At 38.4% G+C, this 14,212-nt stretch overlaps 1 protein-coding gene across 1 annotated transcript in view; it reads right to left on the reverse strand.

Moving 5' to 3' along the window:
- The window catches only part of NELL2 (NEL-like 2 (chicken)), a 133,798-nt gene that overhangs the window by 85,560 nt on the left and 34,026 nt on the right, over positions 1–14,212 (reverse strand). The window contains exons 7-8 of the mRNA XM_009072914.1: positions 13,596–13,724; positions 12,482–12,584 (exon numbers count right to left, since the gene is read on the reverse strand). Coding sequence (XP_009071162.1) covers positions 12,482–12,584; positions 13,596–13,724 — 232 coding nt within the window. The remainder of the gene's footprint in view (positions 1–12,481; positions 12,585–13,595; positions 13,725–14,212) is intronic.

The following is a 14,212-nucleotide window of genomic DNA, read 5'->3' on the forward strand; positions in this document are numbered from 1 at the left end:
CTACCTCAAAGCAGTCCACTGAATCCAGTTTCCTTATCAATGGCAACAAATCTGAGAAACGTAAGAAAATAATATACACAGAAGAACCATCAAAAGAACACATCCAGCCTAAGGGTCCTCTTTCATCATACAACATTGGGACCTATGTCCCAGGCAGTACAGAACAGAATGTTCCTCCTGCCTCCTGACAGCAACTGTCACAGACAGTACACATCCCATGCTGCTGGCGTACCCTGTCTGTATTTTTCTTCAGAAATAAAGATGTTTCAGTAACACAAACATCTGGACTAGTACTGTGTAACTGGAAAGCCCAGCAAAGATTTAATTTCTGCTTGGCTAGATGCTTCCCAGGATACTTTGACTAAGTTTGTGATTGGTGCCTCTGTGGGGAAGCATATAACCTTTCATCTTCTTAAGTCCTTTCATTCAACAGAGACACAGTCAAGACATTACCTGATGATTAGTTGTTCCAGATCTTGATAGTTATTGCCTATGTAGGATTTTGTCTACAGCTGAATTACATCAATCATTTCCTCTTGCCATCAAGTTTACATATTCCCCCAGTACCTAAAACAATGTGTATTATTCAAAGCACAGGTTTCTAACAAGATGAAACAGGAAGCCTACAAAACCTGCTCAAAAGTTTGACTACTCTTCATCTATTTGTATATAGAAAGTGAACAAATATTACATTGGTAGTCACCTCTACAGGGTCTAAAAAATTACTAGCAAGGTCTGGTTACATTTATGGAGATGAAGTGATAATGCAACTATTCCCTATAGTATTATTCAACACACTATGATGACATGCCATCTTCTCCATACTCATCCAGCAAAAGGAATTTTCAGGAGCTTTCTGGCAGTTGTGTGCTCTCAATGAATTATCAACAGTTTGTCAAAGCATCGCTTCTCTTCCACAATCCTTTCTTCCTCCCATCAAAGCATTCTCTTCCACAATCCTTTCTTCCTCCCACTGGCCTCCAAATGACACTTTCCTTCTGCATTTTATAAAATGTCTATGCAATGACCAAGGCCCAGTGAACTCCTGCCTTCCGTTCACAGAGCTCTTGGGATGTCACATAGTACATTTTCTCCTTTACATATTTATGACCTTCACTATCTAGATTGTGTATGCCTTCTTCTGAGGAATGCACATACATTTCCATGTGGTACCTAAGCTGATTTTGCTTCAGATTTACCACCAAGAGAAAGCAGATTGGTGAACTCCTCAAACCACTTCAATTTCTTGTCTTTATAACAATGAGTGGCAGATTAGACAAACCTTTTGTGAAATTTGTCAGTAATTATAAATGGACTATTTAAATCTGGTCATTAAGTGTATGTTGCTGCATTCTCTGTTGTTTTGTGAAATTTGTCAATAATTATAAATGGACTATTTAAATATGGTCGTTAAGTGTATGTTGCTGCATTCTCTGTTTACTTACGTTAGTTTCTTGGCAGGGGGGAAACACACCCAAAATTAGCACATGTGCACACAACAACTGTCTTATTTGCTTTATTTTCCAACCTCCTCCTTGGAATCTCCTTGGTTACATTTTTCACTGCTCAGAGATCAAGGCTTAGGCATTGTGTAAGTCCAAATAATCCTACTTTGCAAGCTCACATAGTGCAAAACCACAGTGTGGCTTCATCTTTAGAGACACACACAGATAATCACCACCTTTCTTAAATTTCTCTCTCCTGACTACCATACCATTACTAGGCATTGCCCTCACCCCTTTCTCATTAATCTTAGCAGGGATTTGGCCATTATTTCTTCTTTGCTCCTTTTCTGGAGAGGGCAAACTCCTCTGTTACTGCAGTCAGTGAGGCTGGAGACTTGCTTTGTTTCATGCCATCTCCTCAACAATTCAAAATTACTCCAAATTTCAAGCTGAAAAATATTTTGCTATTTTTACCAGTCAGTCAGTGCTGAAAAGCTGCATATATCTGTTTCTACTTCCTCAGCTGGAAACAGAAAATTTGATTTGAAATTTTTCATGATAAGGAATCAGTTACTATTTGTGTCTTATTTCTTATTAGCTGGAAAAGCTAAATGTCTCTATTACACTGAAAACACACAGTCATTGTTCTACTGCAGTTTGACAATCACTGGTTAGTCACACTGGCAATGAGTCAATCTAAAATCATAAATTCCTTCCCCAACCGCTCAAGTTTCCCATATTTTCCTCAATTACTATTGGGAAATGGCATAATTAATCTATCCTGTGTGTTCTTGTTGGGAAGTCTTCTACAGAATTCACCTAAGCCCTGTAATGAGGGTTCCTTGAGGCATCCTTAAACACTAAAAAAACAATCTGAACACTGAAAAAAACCACATGAAAATGTGACTAAAAACTCTGTTGACAGCTGAGGCAAATACATCTAACAGATGAAGTAAAATTTCTAATGTAGCTTGCCACACAAAGGAGTCTGGGAAAGACCTTGCAGCCAATCAAAGAAAATGGACATCACACTGCACAAAGGGAGCTCTCTCCTGGTAAGCAAAGATCCAAACTAGGCAATATGTTTGATGCCATCTTCTCTTAAAAATGGCACGTCTCTCCTGGTAAGCACAGATCCAATCTGGGCAATGTGTCTGATGCCATCTTCTCTTAAAAATGGCACTACTGCTACTGGCACTGCAAGTTTATTTTGGTAAAATAGAGCAGCCAAATCAGTTCTAATCAAGTACATGCAAAACTGTGGCTTTAGAGCAACAGACCATATTCTGCTTGCTAAACAGGACTGGAGTATTTTGTGCTCTAAACATAGGATTTTGAAAACTTGGGCATGACTAACGGGATCAAAATACTCAATCCATTTTATGACAAATTAACTATGTTGGCCATCCAACTTTCACAGCAAAATGTCAAACAATAAAATCAAATGCCACCACAAAAGCCCTAGAGGGTGCCAAGAGAAGAAAAGTAATTAAGGTTGATATTAAATATATAACTACTGTATTACAATTATATTAAAGGTTTATAAATAGCACAACAGTCTGCCAGACTAAGAGAACTTCAATGCAAACATTACATGCCTGCTTAATCCCCATAAAAGTGGGATTAGACATTATCTGATGGAATTCTTATGACAGCTATTAATAATCAGGTATTGCCAATAGTTTTGGAAATTTTCAAAAGACAACTTTAAACAGAAACCTATGTACATCTACCATCATGCCCCTGTTTCTCAAGGCTGCTAGAAGTTACTATTATGTACTGTGAATTCCCAAACAATACAGTATTTCATGTCTGAAGTCAGTTCAGGGTTTGAAATAATTAAAAATTTAAAAGCAGCTGGAGCAGATGTTCACAGATTCTGCTTTGTCACAGCTAATTTCTCTCAAGTGCATCTGCTGAGGCTGTAGCCCAGTCATGGAAAAACAGTAAGCTGTAATTCACAGCAACTGTTGATGTGACCGTTCCTTTTATTTGGGGGGGGGGAACTACATCAATGAAAGACTTAGCCACTGATAACTAAAAAAATTTAAAACCTGTTAACACTCCTACTGTCTTTAGGAGGACCCTTCTAGACATTAAACAGACTTCACATGCTGTGCAACCAGGCATGTTGCATCTCCTAACTACTTTAGGATCTTATTTATTAGGCCTCAGGATCTGTCCACAAATGTTTGTAAGAGGTTAGCCTTCAAAACACAGAATTTTAATGAAAAGGTTTATTAGGCCTCATGATCTGCCCACAAATGTTTGTAAGAGGTTAGACTTCAAAACACAGAATTTTAATGAAAAGAACAAATAACAGGGATCTTGCTGTCTGTGATCAATTGTCACCAAGAGGAAGAATGATTGGGAGCTGCTCTAACCATCACTCGTAAATAGCTTTCAAGATGATGAAAGACTGTACACCACAGCCTAGTTCTCAGAGCACAGCAGAAGTCAAGGTGGGCTCACACTGCAAGAATCAACCTATTACTTCCATTGAGTTTCCATGGGTCTTAAGATGTCACATGTTAAACAAGATCGAAGTTGCAAATGATGGTTAAACTGATACATAAAAATAATAGAACATCCCAAGCTGGAATGGATTCACAAGGATCACTGAAGTCCAACTCTTGGCCCCGCACCTGTCCAAGCCATGGGCTGCCAGCATTTTCAGCTTTTTTTTTTTAGTGGGGTTTCTTCCAGTATTTTATTTATTGAGTTTCAAGCCTTCACAACCTTCCCATTTTTTCATTTCACATGACACAGCCACTGTCAGAAAACTGTATATGTGCCTCCTTTTACCCTACCATATATCTCCTACCAGTGTCTGCCCAGGCCAGCTTTCCACCCAGACAATCCTTGTCCCTGTGGCAATCCTGTTCTGAACAAGAGTATATCAGGTGCAAACTGATCTTTGCAAAACTGCACAGGCCATGAATCTCATTTGGTTGGTTAGGTGTTGGTATTTCACTCTATGTAGCTCCATTAAGTACTCTCTGCCTCCAACTTCTTAGTTTCCTGTGGCCTTGTCCAAAACCTGATGTTTTGGGGTTTTCAGATAAAGCAAACTTCTTTTCAGAACACATGGCCATCGAAGATGATTGCTATTGACACTACAGATATTTCCCAGATCTACAGAATAAAAGATCCAGGCAAAAACTGGAACATCAGCTACAAGTTGCTGATTTGGCAATGTGCTTCTGATTATGGGACAAAAAAACCCCCAACAATAACACCCCAGCAAAAAAACCTGGCTGCTAAAAAAAACCAAACCAAAAAACAACCCCTTACTCCAATGATGCAGGTACAGTGACATGAGCACATCACTGGTGAGAATGAAATCAACACAGTCATATGACATATCCTAGGTTATTTTTGTAATTAGAAATAGAATCAGATTTTTCAAATTATTAGTTCATAGCTACATGACTAAGCAGATTCTGGTGAAACCAGCATTACTAAAGTCAGGGTAGTAACTTGCTAGAAACTGGAACAATGTCAATCTGTTCACACCCAGCTGTCTGAAAGTCAAAATGTTCATATCTAGCATATGTTAATGTTTTATTTGCACTGGAAATAAACTAAAATAATAATACGCTGCAGGTATTTTATATTTTATGAACTCCCTGGTAAGAACATAATGAAAAAGGAATGGAACAGATTAGCTTCTTTTCCCAGACAACCTCAACAAAACAGGTTTTAAGAAGAGCAGAGCATGGCCTACAGCAAAAATCTTCATGTAAAAAAATATTTTTAATTCTTTAGCAATAAAATTACCAATATTATGTTTCCAATTTCTTCTTTAGTGCAGATTGCTATACATTCAGTGTAATGTACTTTAATGGATAAAGATTTTCTTAAGCACACTTTATTTTAGTATTCATTCCTCAGGCACACAGTAAGACTAAAACTAGATGACTTTACCATTAACTGGAAGTCTCCTCATATACCGATACATTGCCTCCAGATCTAGAGTCTTCTATTGGAGTTCCATAATGCATGGGACCCAGAATAGCTAAAAGCTGCTCACCAAAGAGGCAGCCACACTTTGATGCATGAAAAGTCTGAGACAGGCAAAGGCATTGACTCCCCCAGTCCTCCTATGCTAACATGGAACAATGAAATTCAAAGGACATGGGAAAGAAGGAAGGAAAGGAAATGTAAGAGCAAAATATTCTAAGTCAAATTATTGTATTTCAATTTATTGTAAGCTGTATTTTAGTTTACACAGAACAACAGACAGACAGGGAGTTAGTTTCCTGCTCAGAGAGGAATTGCAAGTGAATTGCAAGTGAAAAGACTGTTTCCTTCTTGAGTAATCCTGCCTAGTTTACACAGAACAAAGGTCACTTGAGACTACAAACTCAGCAGCAAAAATCCCCTGACAATTCTGCCATTGGCTATATAACAGATATAAACCAAATATATTGCTATGGTATAATAACAGTTTGAAAATTTCTGTAGCTTTACAATGGAAAATATAGCAGACTGAGCAGTTTGGGTCAAGGTTCAGACTGGCCCAGCCTCCCAAAGCCAAGGAGTCCTTCGTCTTCAGCTGGCTTTGAGTATCACAGAAAATGCCGCAAGACATTCTTAAAGTGTCTCAATTTCCTGAGATGTAACACATCCCAGAGAAGTAAAGGCCCTGAGAAGATCTTGCCAATGTATGCAAACTCCGGATGGGAGGGAATGAAGAAGAAAGAGACAGGCTGTTCTCAGTGGTACCCTGCAACCGGGCAAGAGGCAACGGGCACAAACTAAAACACAAAAAAAACCCCATTTGGACACAAGAAAACATTTTTGTACTGTGAGGGTGACCGAGCACTGGCACAGGTTGCCCAGGGAGGTTGTGGAGTCTCCATCTGTATAGATATTCAAAAGCCACAGACCTGGGCAGCCTGCTCTGGGTGGCCCTGCTTGAGCAGAGCAGGGTTGGACCAGGTGAGCTCCAGAGGTCCCTTCCAACCTCGACCTTCTGTGAGACTGAGATTGTAGGAGCTATGCTGGATTCACAAATGACACATGCATCAATTATACTTTTCTACAGTAGCCTTGCAAATAGCTCCACTGATTTTATTGACCTATGTAAGTTCAAGGACATGGTTTTTTTCCCTTTAAAAATACTACATTAGAAAAATTATTTGTGCTTTACTTCTAAATGAATACAAATACTGCCTTAGCTCTGAAGACAAGAATTGCTGAAGTAATAAAATGGTTTAAACAGTCAGTAAAGTACAATGTAATTCATCTCAGTAGTACAAGTGGATATATAATGCTTTTTATCTGTATTTCCAGTGTGATACTGTCATTGTACATAATTCAAAAGCCTAAGAAATAAGGTTGATGTGAATCATTTTAGCATAGGAAATCCAGAAACTAGAGGCTGAATGGACACTATTCTGCTAAATAACATTCAGGAGTTGTGCATGCTGACTACAGGAGGTTATAATAAATGACATGGCCCTAGGAAACAATTCAGTGCTGGCTACATTCCAGATATCTTTTAGTACTATTCTGAAGTAGACTAATTTATCTGGTCTTTCATATTTTTAAAAAAAAAAAATCTCAATATAACAAAATTTATGCTTTATTTGCACTTGTGTTCTTTAAAAAGCCACATATAAATATTTATAATCAAAAAGCAACTAATCTTTTGCATCAGCCATAAAGTTGCTTCTCCTTTTTATTCTAAAGTGTGCATTTTTTTAAAAAAAAGCTATGATAAATGAATACTCATGGCTTCACTGTTTATAACTGCCTCTTTCCTTCAGTACTGTCTCCCTGAGCCTGCTGTCTGCTCACAGCCCTCAGACTCAAGCTGTGTCCCAGCCTGCTGGAGCTGCTCTTCAGTTTCCCTTCTTCTGATTTACTGTAAGGGTAAGATGACCTGTTCAGTTAGCACTCACTAATCCTGTGTTCAACCATTTCTCTCCAAGCTGTGGTCTCTTCTCTGTCCCACACTGAATGCAGTATAAGTGTCTTCAGCACTCAGGTGAACATGGCAGGAGCTGGTATCCCACCCTGCTACTGATGGATGTCACCTAAGGCAAGAGGGTACAAGCCCAGGAAAAACGTGGCAATTTTGTGAAAAGATGAAACTTGGTGAACAGCACAGGCCTAAGTGCACAACACTTCAATTCACCTGGATAAATGATGAATTTCAGACTAAACTTGATCAATATTCCTTAAGTTTCTAGATAAAAAGTTTGCTGTGCAAAGGAAAAGCAGATGGGCTTTCACAGCTCCTCCTCTCTGTGTCAGTACATGACAAGTACTGGAGTTGAAAGAAGAATGCCTAGCTTTGGGAAAAAAAATAAATCAGTGTATCATGAAGAGCAAGAGGGGAAACCCCTTTCATTTTAATCATAAAATTATCTTCTGTAAGTTCGCAAGATGGATCACTACATCAGAAACTCACACATGCTATAAGAGATACAATCTCCATATCGGTGTCTTAATTATTTTGTTCAAAAATCCTTCCCAAGTTATATACCTCCTTTACACACTCCTTCCCCATGCCTGCTAGTGACAGAACTGTGAGCTGATCCAGCACAACCTCATGCTTCTCACAGTTGCTTGAAATACTTGTGTTGAAATGTGGTTTGGCTACAATGCACCAGAAACCCATCAAATGTCCTGGTGCATGGAAAAGTCACAGCCTAGAGATCTGAGCATAATGGCTCAGACTTTAACCTCTACAGGAATCTGTTGGGATAGATTTAAATAGTTTGCGATTAGGTCTGTAAGTATTTGCAGTGTCACTGGGAGGAAGACAGTGATGATAAGAGAGCAATTTCTTCCCAGAGATCAGTCTTTGGTGATGGGAATTATCAGTGCACCAGATACTGGTACAAATATGACTTCTGGCTTTAAACTGAAAATCAGCTAGATTGTTAAAAATATGCTAGTTCAATTAAAAAAAAAAACAAAACAAAACATATAGCTATTGGAAGTGATGCTTAAGTGTTAATACAACAACTAAAAAATGTTACCATAATAAGATTCGCTGACAAAGCACCAATTGTCTCAGCTACTAGGACATTGGCAGTCCTTCCACAATTCACTTAAAACAAATGAACTTGTGCTTGTACTTCTTAAGCCAAGTCTTTGGTCTAAAGCAATACTGTCTAGGGTCAGTAGAGGAGCTTAATCTCTCCACAGTTCATGTCAGTGCCTACCACCACACACTGCATTTGTCTCTGCAGAGGAGAAAAGAATTTAATGCCATTTTGCATTTACCTTCCCAGAAAGGTTTAAAATTGCATTGGGAATAAAAAGAGAAAATTGTCTCTACCTTCCAACTCCAAACAGTTCTCCACAGGAAGTTCCCATTTTACTAAGATGCATGCTTTGGACTGAATTTTGCATTGAATAGCTTGTCTACAGCTGAAACATATCCAACACATTGACTAATTTATCTGCCTTGGAAGATCACTGCTTCCTTTAGCCCATTACAACTAATAGAAAACACAGCGATAATTTGCATGCATTGCCATTCCTACAACTCCTACTATTGACCTTCACACAAGACAAAAGAGTACAAGTTGTCTGAACGTCCTTAAACAAAGCTATGGAGTTAGAGAAGGTCAGAGTTTGGTTTGCTGTTTGTTTTGTTTTGCTTTTGACTCACAAGACAAACCAAAGTCAAGGCAATATTATTTAAAAAAAAAATAAAAATGTAAACAACTCCTTACTATGTGTTCTTCCCTGAACTAAACATTTAAGAAAAAACATGAAGAGACAGTTGTGCTGAAATTTCCAAAGTGTTGAAAATGTCATCAAAGAAGATACAACAAAGCTGCACTGTCCAAAATGTAAATGCTGGGCTGGGCTGAAATCCGATTCACAGGACTTGGCAGCATGGGGAAGTCTCTCAGCATAACTGCTTAATGTCAGAACCAGGCTTGGAAATCCAGCCTTTTACATTCCTATCTGATACACATCACAGTAACTGATGTAAAGATTAACCTCTCAGCTTTAGCTGCCTGAAAGTTCATTATTTAATCACCTGGGCTGCCTATACAATCCATGGAAGATGTCCACCTCCAGAACACAACTCATCCCATCACAGCCCATTTCAGCACCAAGTGCCCTCTGGAGGTGCCAGTCTTTCACTGCCTATCAAGAGAGCCAAACTGGTGATGTCCACAACTAGTAAACGAAGCACGACAGGTAAACAAAACAGCAAAAGACAGCAGGCTTGAAAACACTTGATCACAGTCAGTAACCCTCCCTGCAGTCTAAGTGTTGGCACACACCATGGCACCATTTTGGCCTGTACCAGTCAACATGCTCTGGAGCAGTGCCAGGCAAGGCTGGGGGGGACAGCCCTGATCAGAGGCCATTCCCAGTCAGTCATCTGGAGACAGATACTCTCCTGGGGGAGTAGGAGAGGAGAGTTTAGCCTTGTAGATGTAAGCTACTAATGCCTCTTAGCCCCAGGGCCACAGGTCTGTCCCTGCCCTATTTTATTTACTGCTAAAAGTGAAGCCACTTTAAATTATTTTCCAGAATTCTAGATGCCTAGAGCCATACAGAATGACTTCACCCTCAATCACTGAAGGGTAAAAAAGCCCAACAAAACCAAACAAAATTAAATGAAAAACCCAGAAAGCCTGCCTGCTGGTCACTATAAAAGCCTGAAGCACTGTACTCTTAACTCTTCTCTTCCAGCTGTCATTAACTCAGACCCCATTCTTGATTTTTGGTGGCTTTGTTCAAACACCAGCAGAAGGAAGGAAGAAGTGTGGAGGGAAGCACTCAGCCCTGGAGAAGTGAGACACAGCCACAAGGCTGCTGGCCACAGCTGCCACTGCCTAGGCACTTCTTCTCTCACAGCAGTTTGGTAGAAACAACCATCATCTGGCATGAGATACCATAAACACCAGGAAGGAAACAGTGATATCCATACATGTTCTCTCTTGAAACAAACACTACACCCAGCTAAAGAGGAGCGTATTAGGCATCACTTTTTCTCAGCACTTATTATTGCCTGTCCAATACTAAGGACAGTGGCTCCTTGAGCAACAAACCCTAATTAGCTGTTTTCTCAACTACAAGCCATCTGTGTTCACTCTACATTATCTCTCACCCCTTAAGCACCAAGCACAGTGACCTCAGTCAGCTCAGAACTTGAGCTGAAGACACCAAGAAGACAGAATACAGCTGGCACATATATGAACTCAATGACAACTCAGCATTTCTACCAAACTGGCCTGGAGAAAAAGTGAGAGTGCTGCAGTCTCCATTGCCTCTAACTTCCACCCTTTCACTGGAATTTAACTACCTTGTCAATGGGACTCCAATTTACATTTTCTGTCCTTCATTTCCAGGAATTGAGCCACTTTAAAAGTGGTTGACTGATTTTAAAAGTCACTTAAAATAACCTAGATGAAATTAGGAATAATTTTTCAAGACCAATTTTTATTTATATTTTTTTAGCTAATTATTTTTCTGGTAGTTTGTCAAGAGAGTAATATGTGTGCATGTTAGTTATAAATTGAATTATGTACTGGCATGAAATTAACAACACTTAAAGCTAAAGTGCTTTTGATAACATTAAGACTATCAAACAGGAAATAGCATAGTAAGCTTCACAGTGTGTTGTACCAGAATGGTATATTAATTGAAAGTAGTACAAATGCTGTATGACAAGGTCAGTGTCCATATGCTCATTCACATTTCTTGATTCTTGCCAAGACTCTCAATAAAACAACTCTGGAAGAAGCCATATGATGTGAGAGCTTCCCCACCAACATCTGGATAGATAATTCCCAACTCAATTCACAGGCAGTACATTACAAAAACATATTTCAGGGGATCAGGTTTTCAAATTCTGCCAACACGGTCAGAGATTCAAATAGAGGCTTGAACTCCACACATCTCACATCCTTGAATTACCAATTCCCCAGTCATCTAATATGCATGGAAATTCTGTGTAGCTGGTTAAAAAGAAGTATTTGAATTCTCATTTCCTTTCAATTAGAATTAATCTACTTGAGTAGCTAATAAGATTTCATAAAATGGGATGGTTTGTGTAACTTCTAACACAATTAAATATTAATAAACTCCTATGGGAGCTAGATCAATGGAGTACAAAACATCTTCCTGAATTTTATCTTACAACATGTCATTTTAACCAGCTACATATTTCTCTATAGTCCATGAGAAGTTTTATACATCAGTTGAAGAGTGATGAAACCACACAGAAAAATCTCCACATTTACAGAATAAAGAAGTGTGTGTGTCTCATGCTCAATTTCAAGGATAGATTCCACTCTAGCCTAAAATAACCAACTATCACATACAGAATAAACATCCACAATCAACCTGAAATATTATATATAGTCCATCTCAATAGTGATTAACCTATAATTATCCTTCTATGGCCCTACTTGCAACAAAACCAAAATCCTGTGACATCTAAATGTAATCATATATCCTAAATGACAATATTAAATTACCTTCATCTATTTTCTTGTATAATTCTTTTATGACCTTTTGTGAAAGAGCATTTCTACATGTCTGTTTTTTGCTGGTCTCTTGGGTCTAGTATGAGTTTCCTCTTCCCTTAATTACAGAACAAGAATCATAAATCTGAACCTTCATTTCTAGCACTAAAACATCAGGTTAGAAGTGCACTTCTCTTGCAATAAAGGTGTTAGAGACATTGGTCAAAACAAACACCAGGCAATTGTTCCTGAATTTCTAGCAGTTTGATCTAAAAGACAGATTATGGAAGTCTGCAGAAAGTTTCTTAAAATAACTCTTCTTCTTTTAAAACTTCAATAAGAAATATCTATGCTTTAAAAAAATATATTAGCATAACTAAAATGAAACAAAATACCCCCACCTGAAAAATCAATCTCCTGGTTATCAGCTTCTCAGAATACTTCAGAGAAGTCTCAGTTGCCTGATTCCTCAACCCAAATATTTAATTCCCTGATCAGTTTTTTCACTGACATGTTTACAGAAAAGGTTCGTTTTAAGATTTCAAAGTACTCATTAGAAGGAGGCACAACAGTAAAACTTACATTGACATTCCTTGCAGCACTTGCCATCCACATAGGCCAGGGCAGAGTTAAGTGGACAGTCAGCAAGGGGGCAAATCAAAGCCTCGCACTGCACAGTACCATTCTAGGAGAATAAAAGGTACTCTTTTAGAGGCAGATCTATTCAGAGGCAAAACATTCTGCCAATCAGCAAAAACCTGACAGATTACTGTGAAATAACTGCACAGAACAGTAATCTGCCTTCCAATTTTTACATACGAGACAATACATTTCTACAAGGTGATAATAATAATAGCTATGAGAATAATCTGATGAAAGTATGTAATGCATTTAATTAAAAGAATTTTCATTGTCTACCAGCCAGCTTTGATACCATACAACACTAAAAGCAAAATGATTGTCCCTCCAGAAATATTAAGATCAAAAAAATACTATGCTTAAGGAGAACCATTTAGCAAATTATAGATAGCAGCAAATCAATCTATGGTGCAGTATAAACAACAACAGCCTTTTCACCAGTTTCTAACAGCCTTTGGATTAGGCATTTAATGAGTTCAAATAGAATGAATGTATTTGACATGAATGGACACTAACACAGATGCCATGGTTTGGTACCTGAAAGGATACTTGCAATCACTTCTGGAGTTGTGATACCTTTGGGAATCTTCCATCCACCACATCTTTTTCATTTGTAATATAATAGAGAGTGCATATGACCCTGATATTTTACTCTTTATTGCTTATTGAGCTGTAACCAAAGGCGACCAAAGAAAATCAGACACAAGGGATCTATTAAATCATTTGCTAAGAAAAAGGCTGTATTTATAGTGACAAAAAGCAGGGAATTAATTATCCAGAGAAACTGATTGCAAGTCAGTGCATGGGAACAACATGATAGCTAAGCATATTGCATAGCATCTGCATATGATGACATGAAATACAGGAGCTACGCATGCTAGCATTGCTAAAACAATAGGAAAATGTATTTATTAATACCATTCCTTAGATTCAGATCAAGTTTTAAAGCCTTTGTTGTTATTAGCTAGCATACATCTGGAAGTTCTCATTATTTGCCTCAATAAAACTCAGAGGAAACACTAGAGTTCATGACTCTCCACTCAAACTGTAGCCATACCATGCAAGTGCAGTTCTTACAGCCATCTGTCCAGGATTCAAACTCTCTGTAAGTTGTGCCTTTCATTGTGCAGGTCCTTTCACAGTAGCACTGATCCAACTTGTTCATCCTCTGCTCAGCTTGTGACAACTGTATTTACAGTTCAAAGTTTTGAATTTGTCAGTGGTTTCCACATTAGTATAAACACAATTCAAACTGTCCCCCTTATCATGAAGCATGGAGATGACAGAATTCATGTAGGAAAATGCAAAGACAATAAAACAATTATTGTTAAATACCATATGATTAAACCACCAGCCATTTGGAGATGGAAATTAAGAAGGAAGACACAATGCATTTCATCTCTCATCATCATGATATCAGGAACGTCACGAAACAAAGTGAGTAGGTCAAGATGGGTATGGCCCATTATTTCTCATCTTTGTGTATGTGAACTAAGAGTCTTGCTCTGCACAAGGTACTTGCAGACATTAGGCTATGGGCAAAAGACTGAAACCTGAGTAGAGAGGCCAAATTGAAAGTAAAGCTCAAAACCAACATGTTAGCAACTGTTTCTGCACTTCGGCTGAGGCATTTTTAACATCTGTGTTACAAATTAGCCCGGTACCAGCATTCCT

This window comes from Acanthisitta chloris, unplaced genomic scaffold (assembly GCF_000695815.1).
Source record: "Acanthisitta chloris isolate BGI_N310 unplaced genomic scaffold, ASM69581v1 scaffold2044, whole genome shotgun sequence".
Classification (NCBI taxonomy): domain Eukaryota; kingdom Metazoa; phylum Chordata; class Aves; order Passeriformes; family Acanthisittidae; genus Acanthisitta; species Acanthisitta chloris.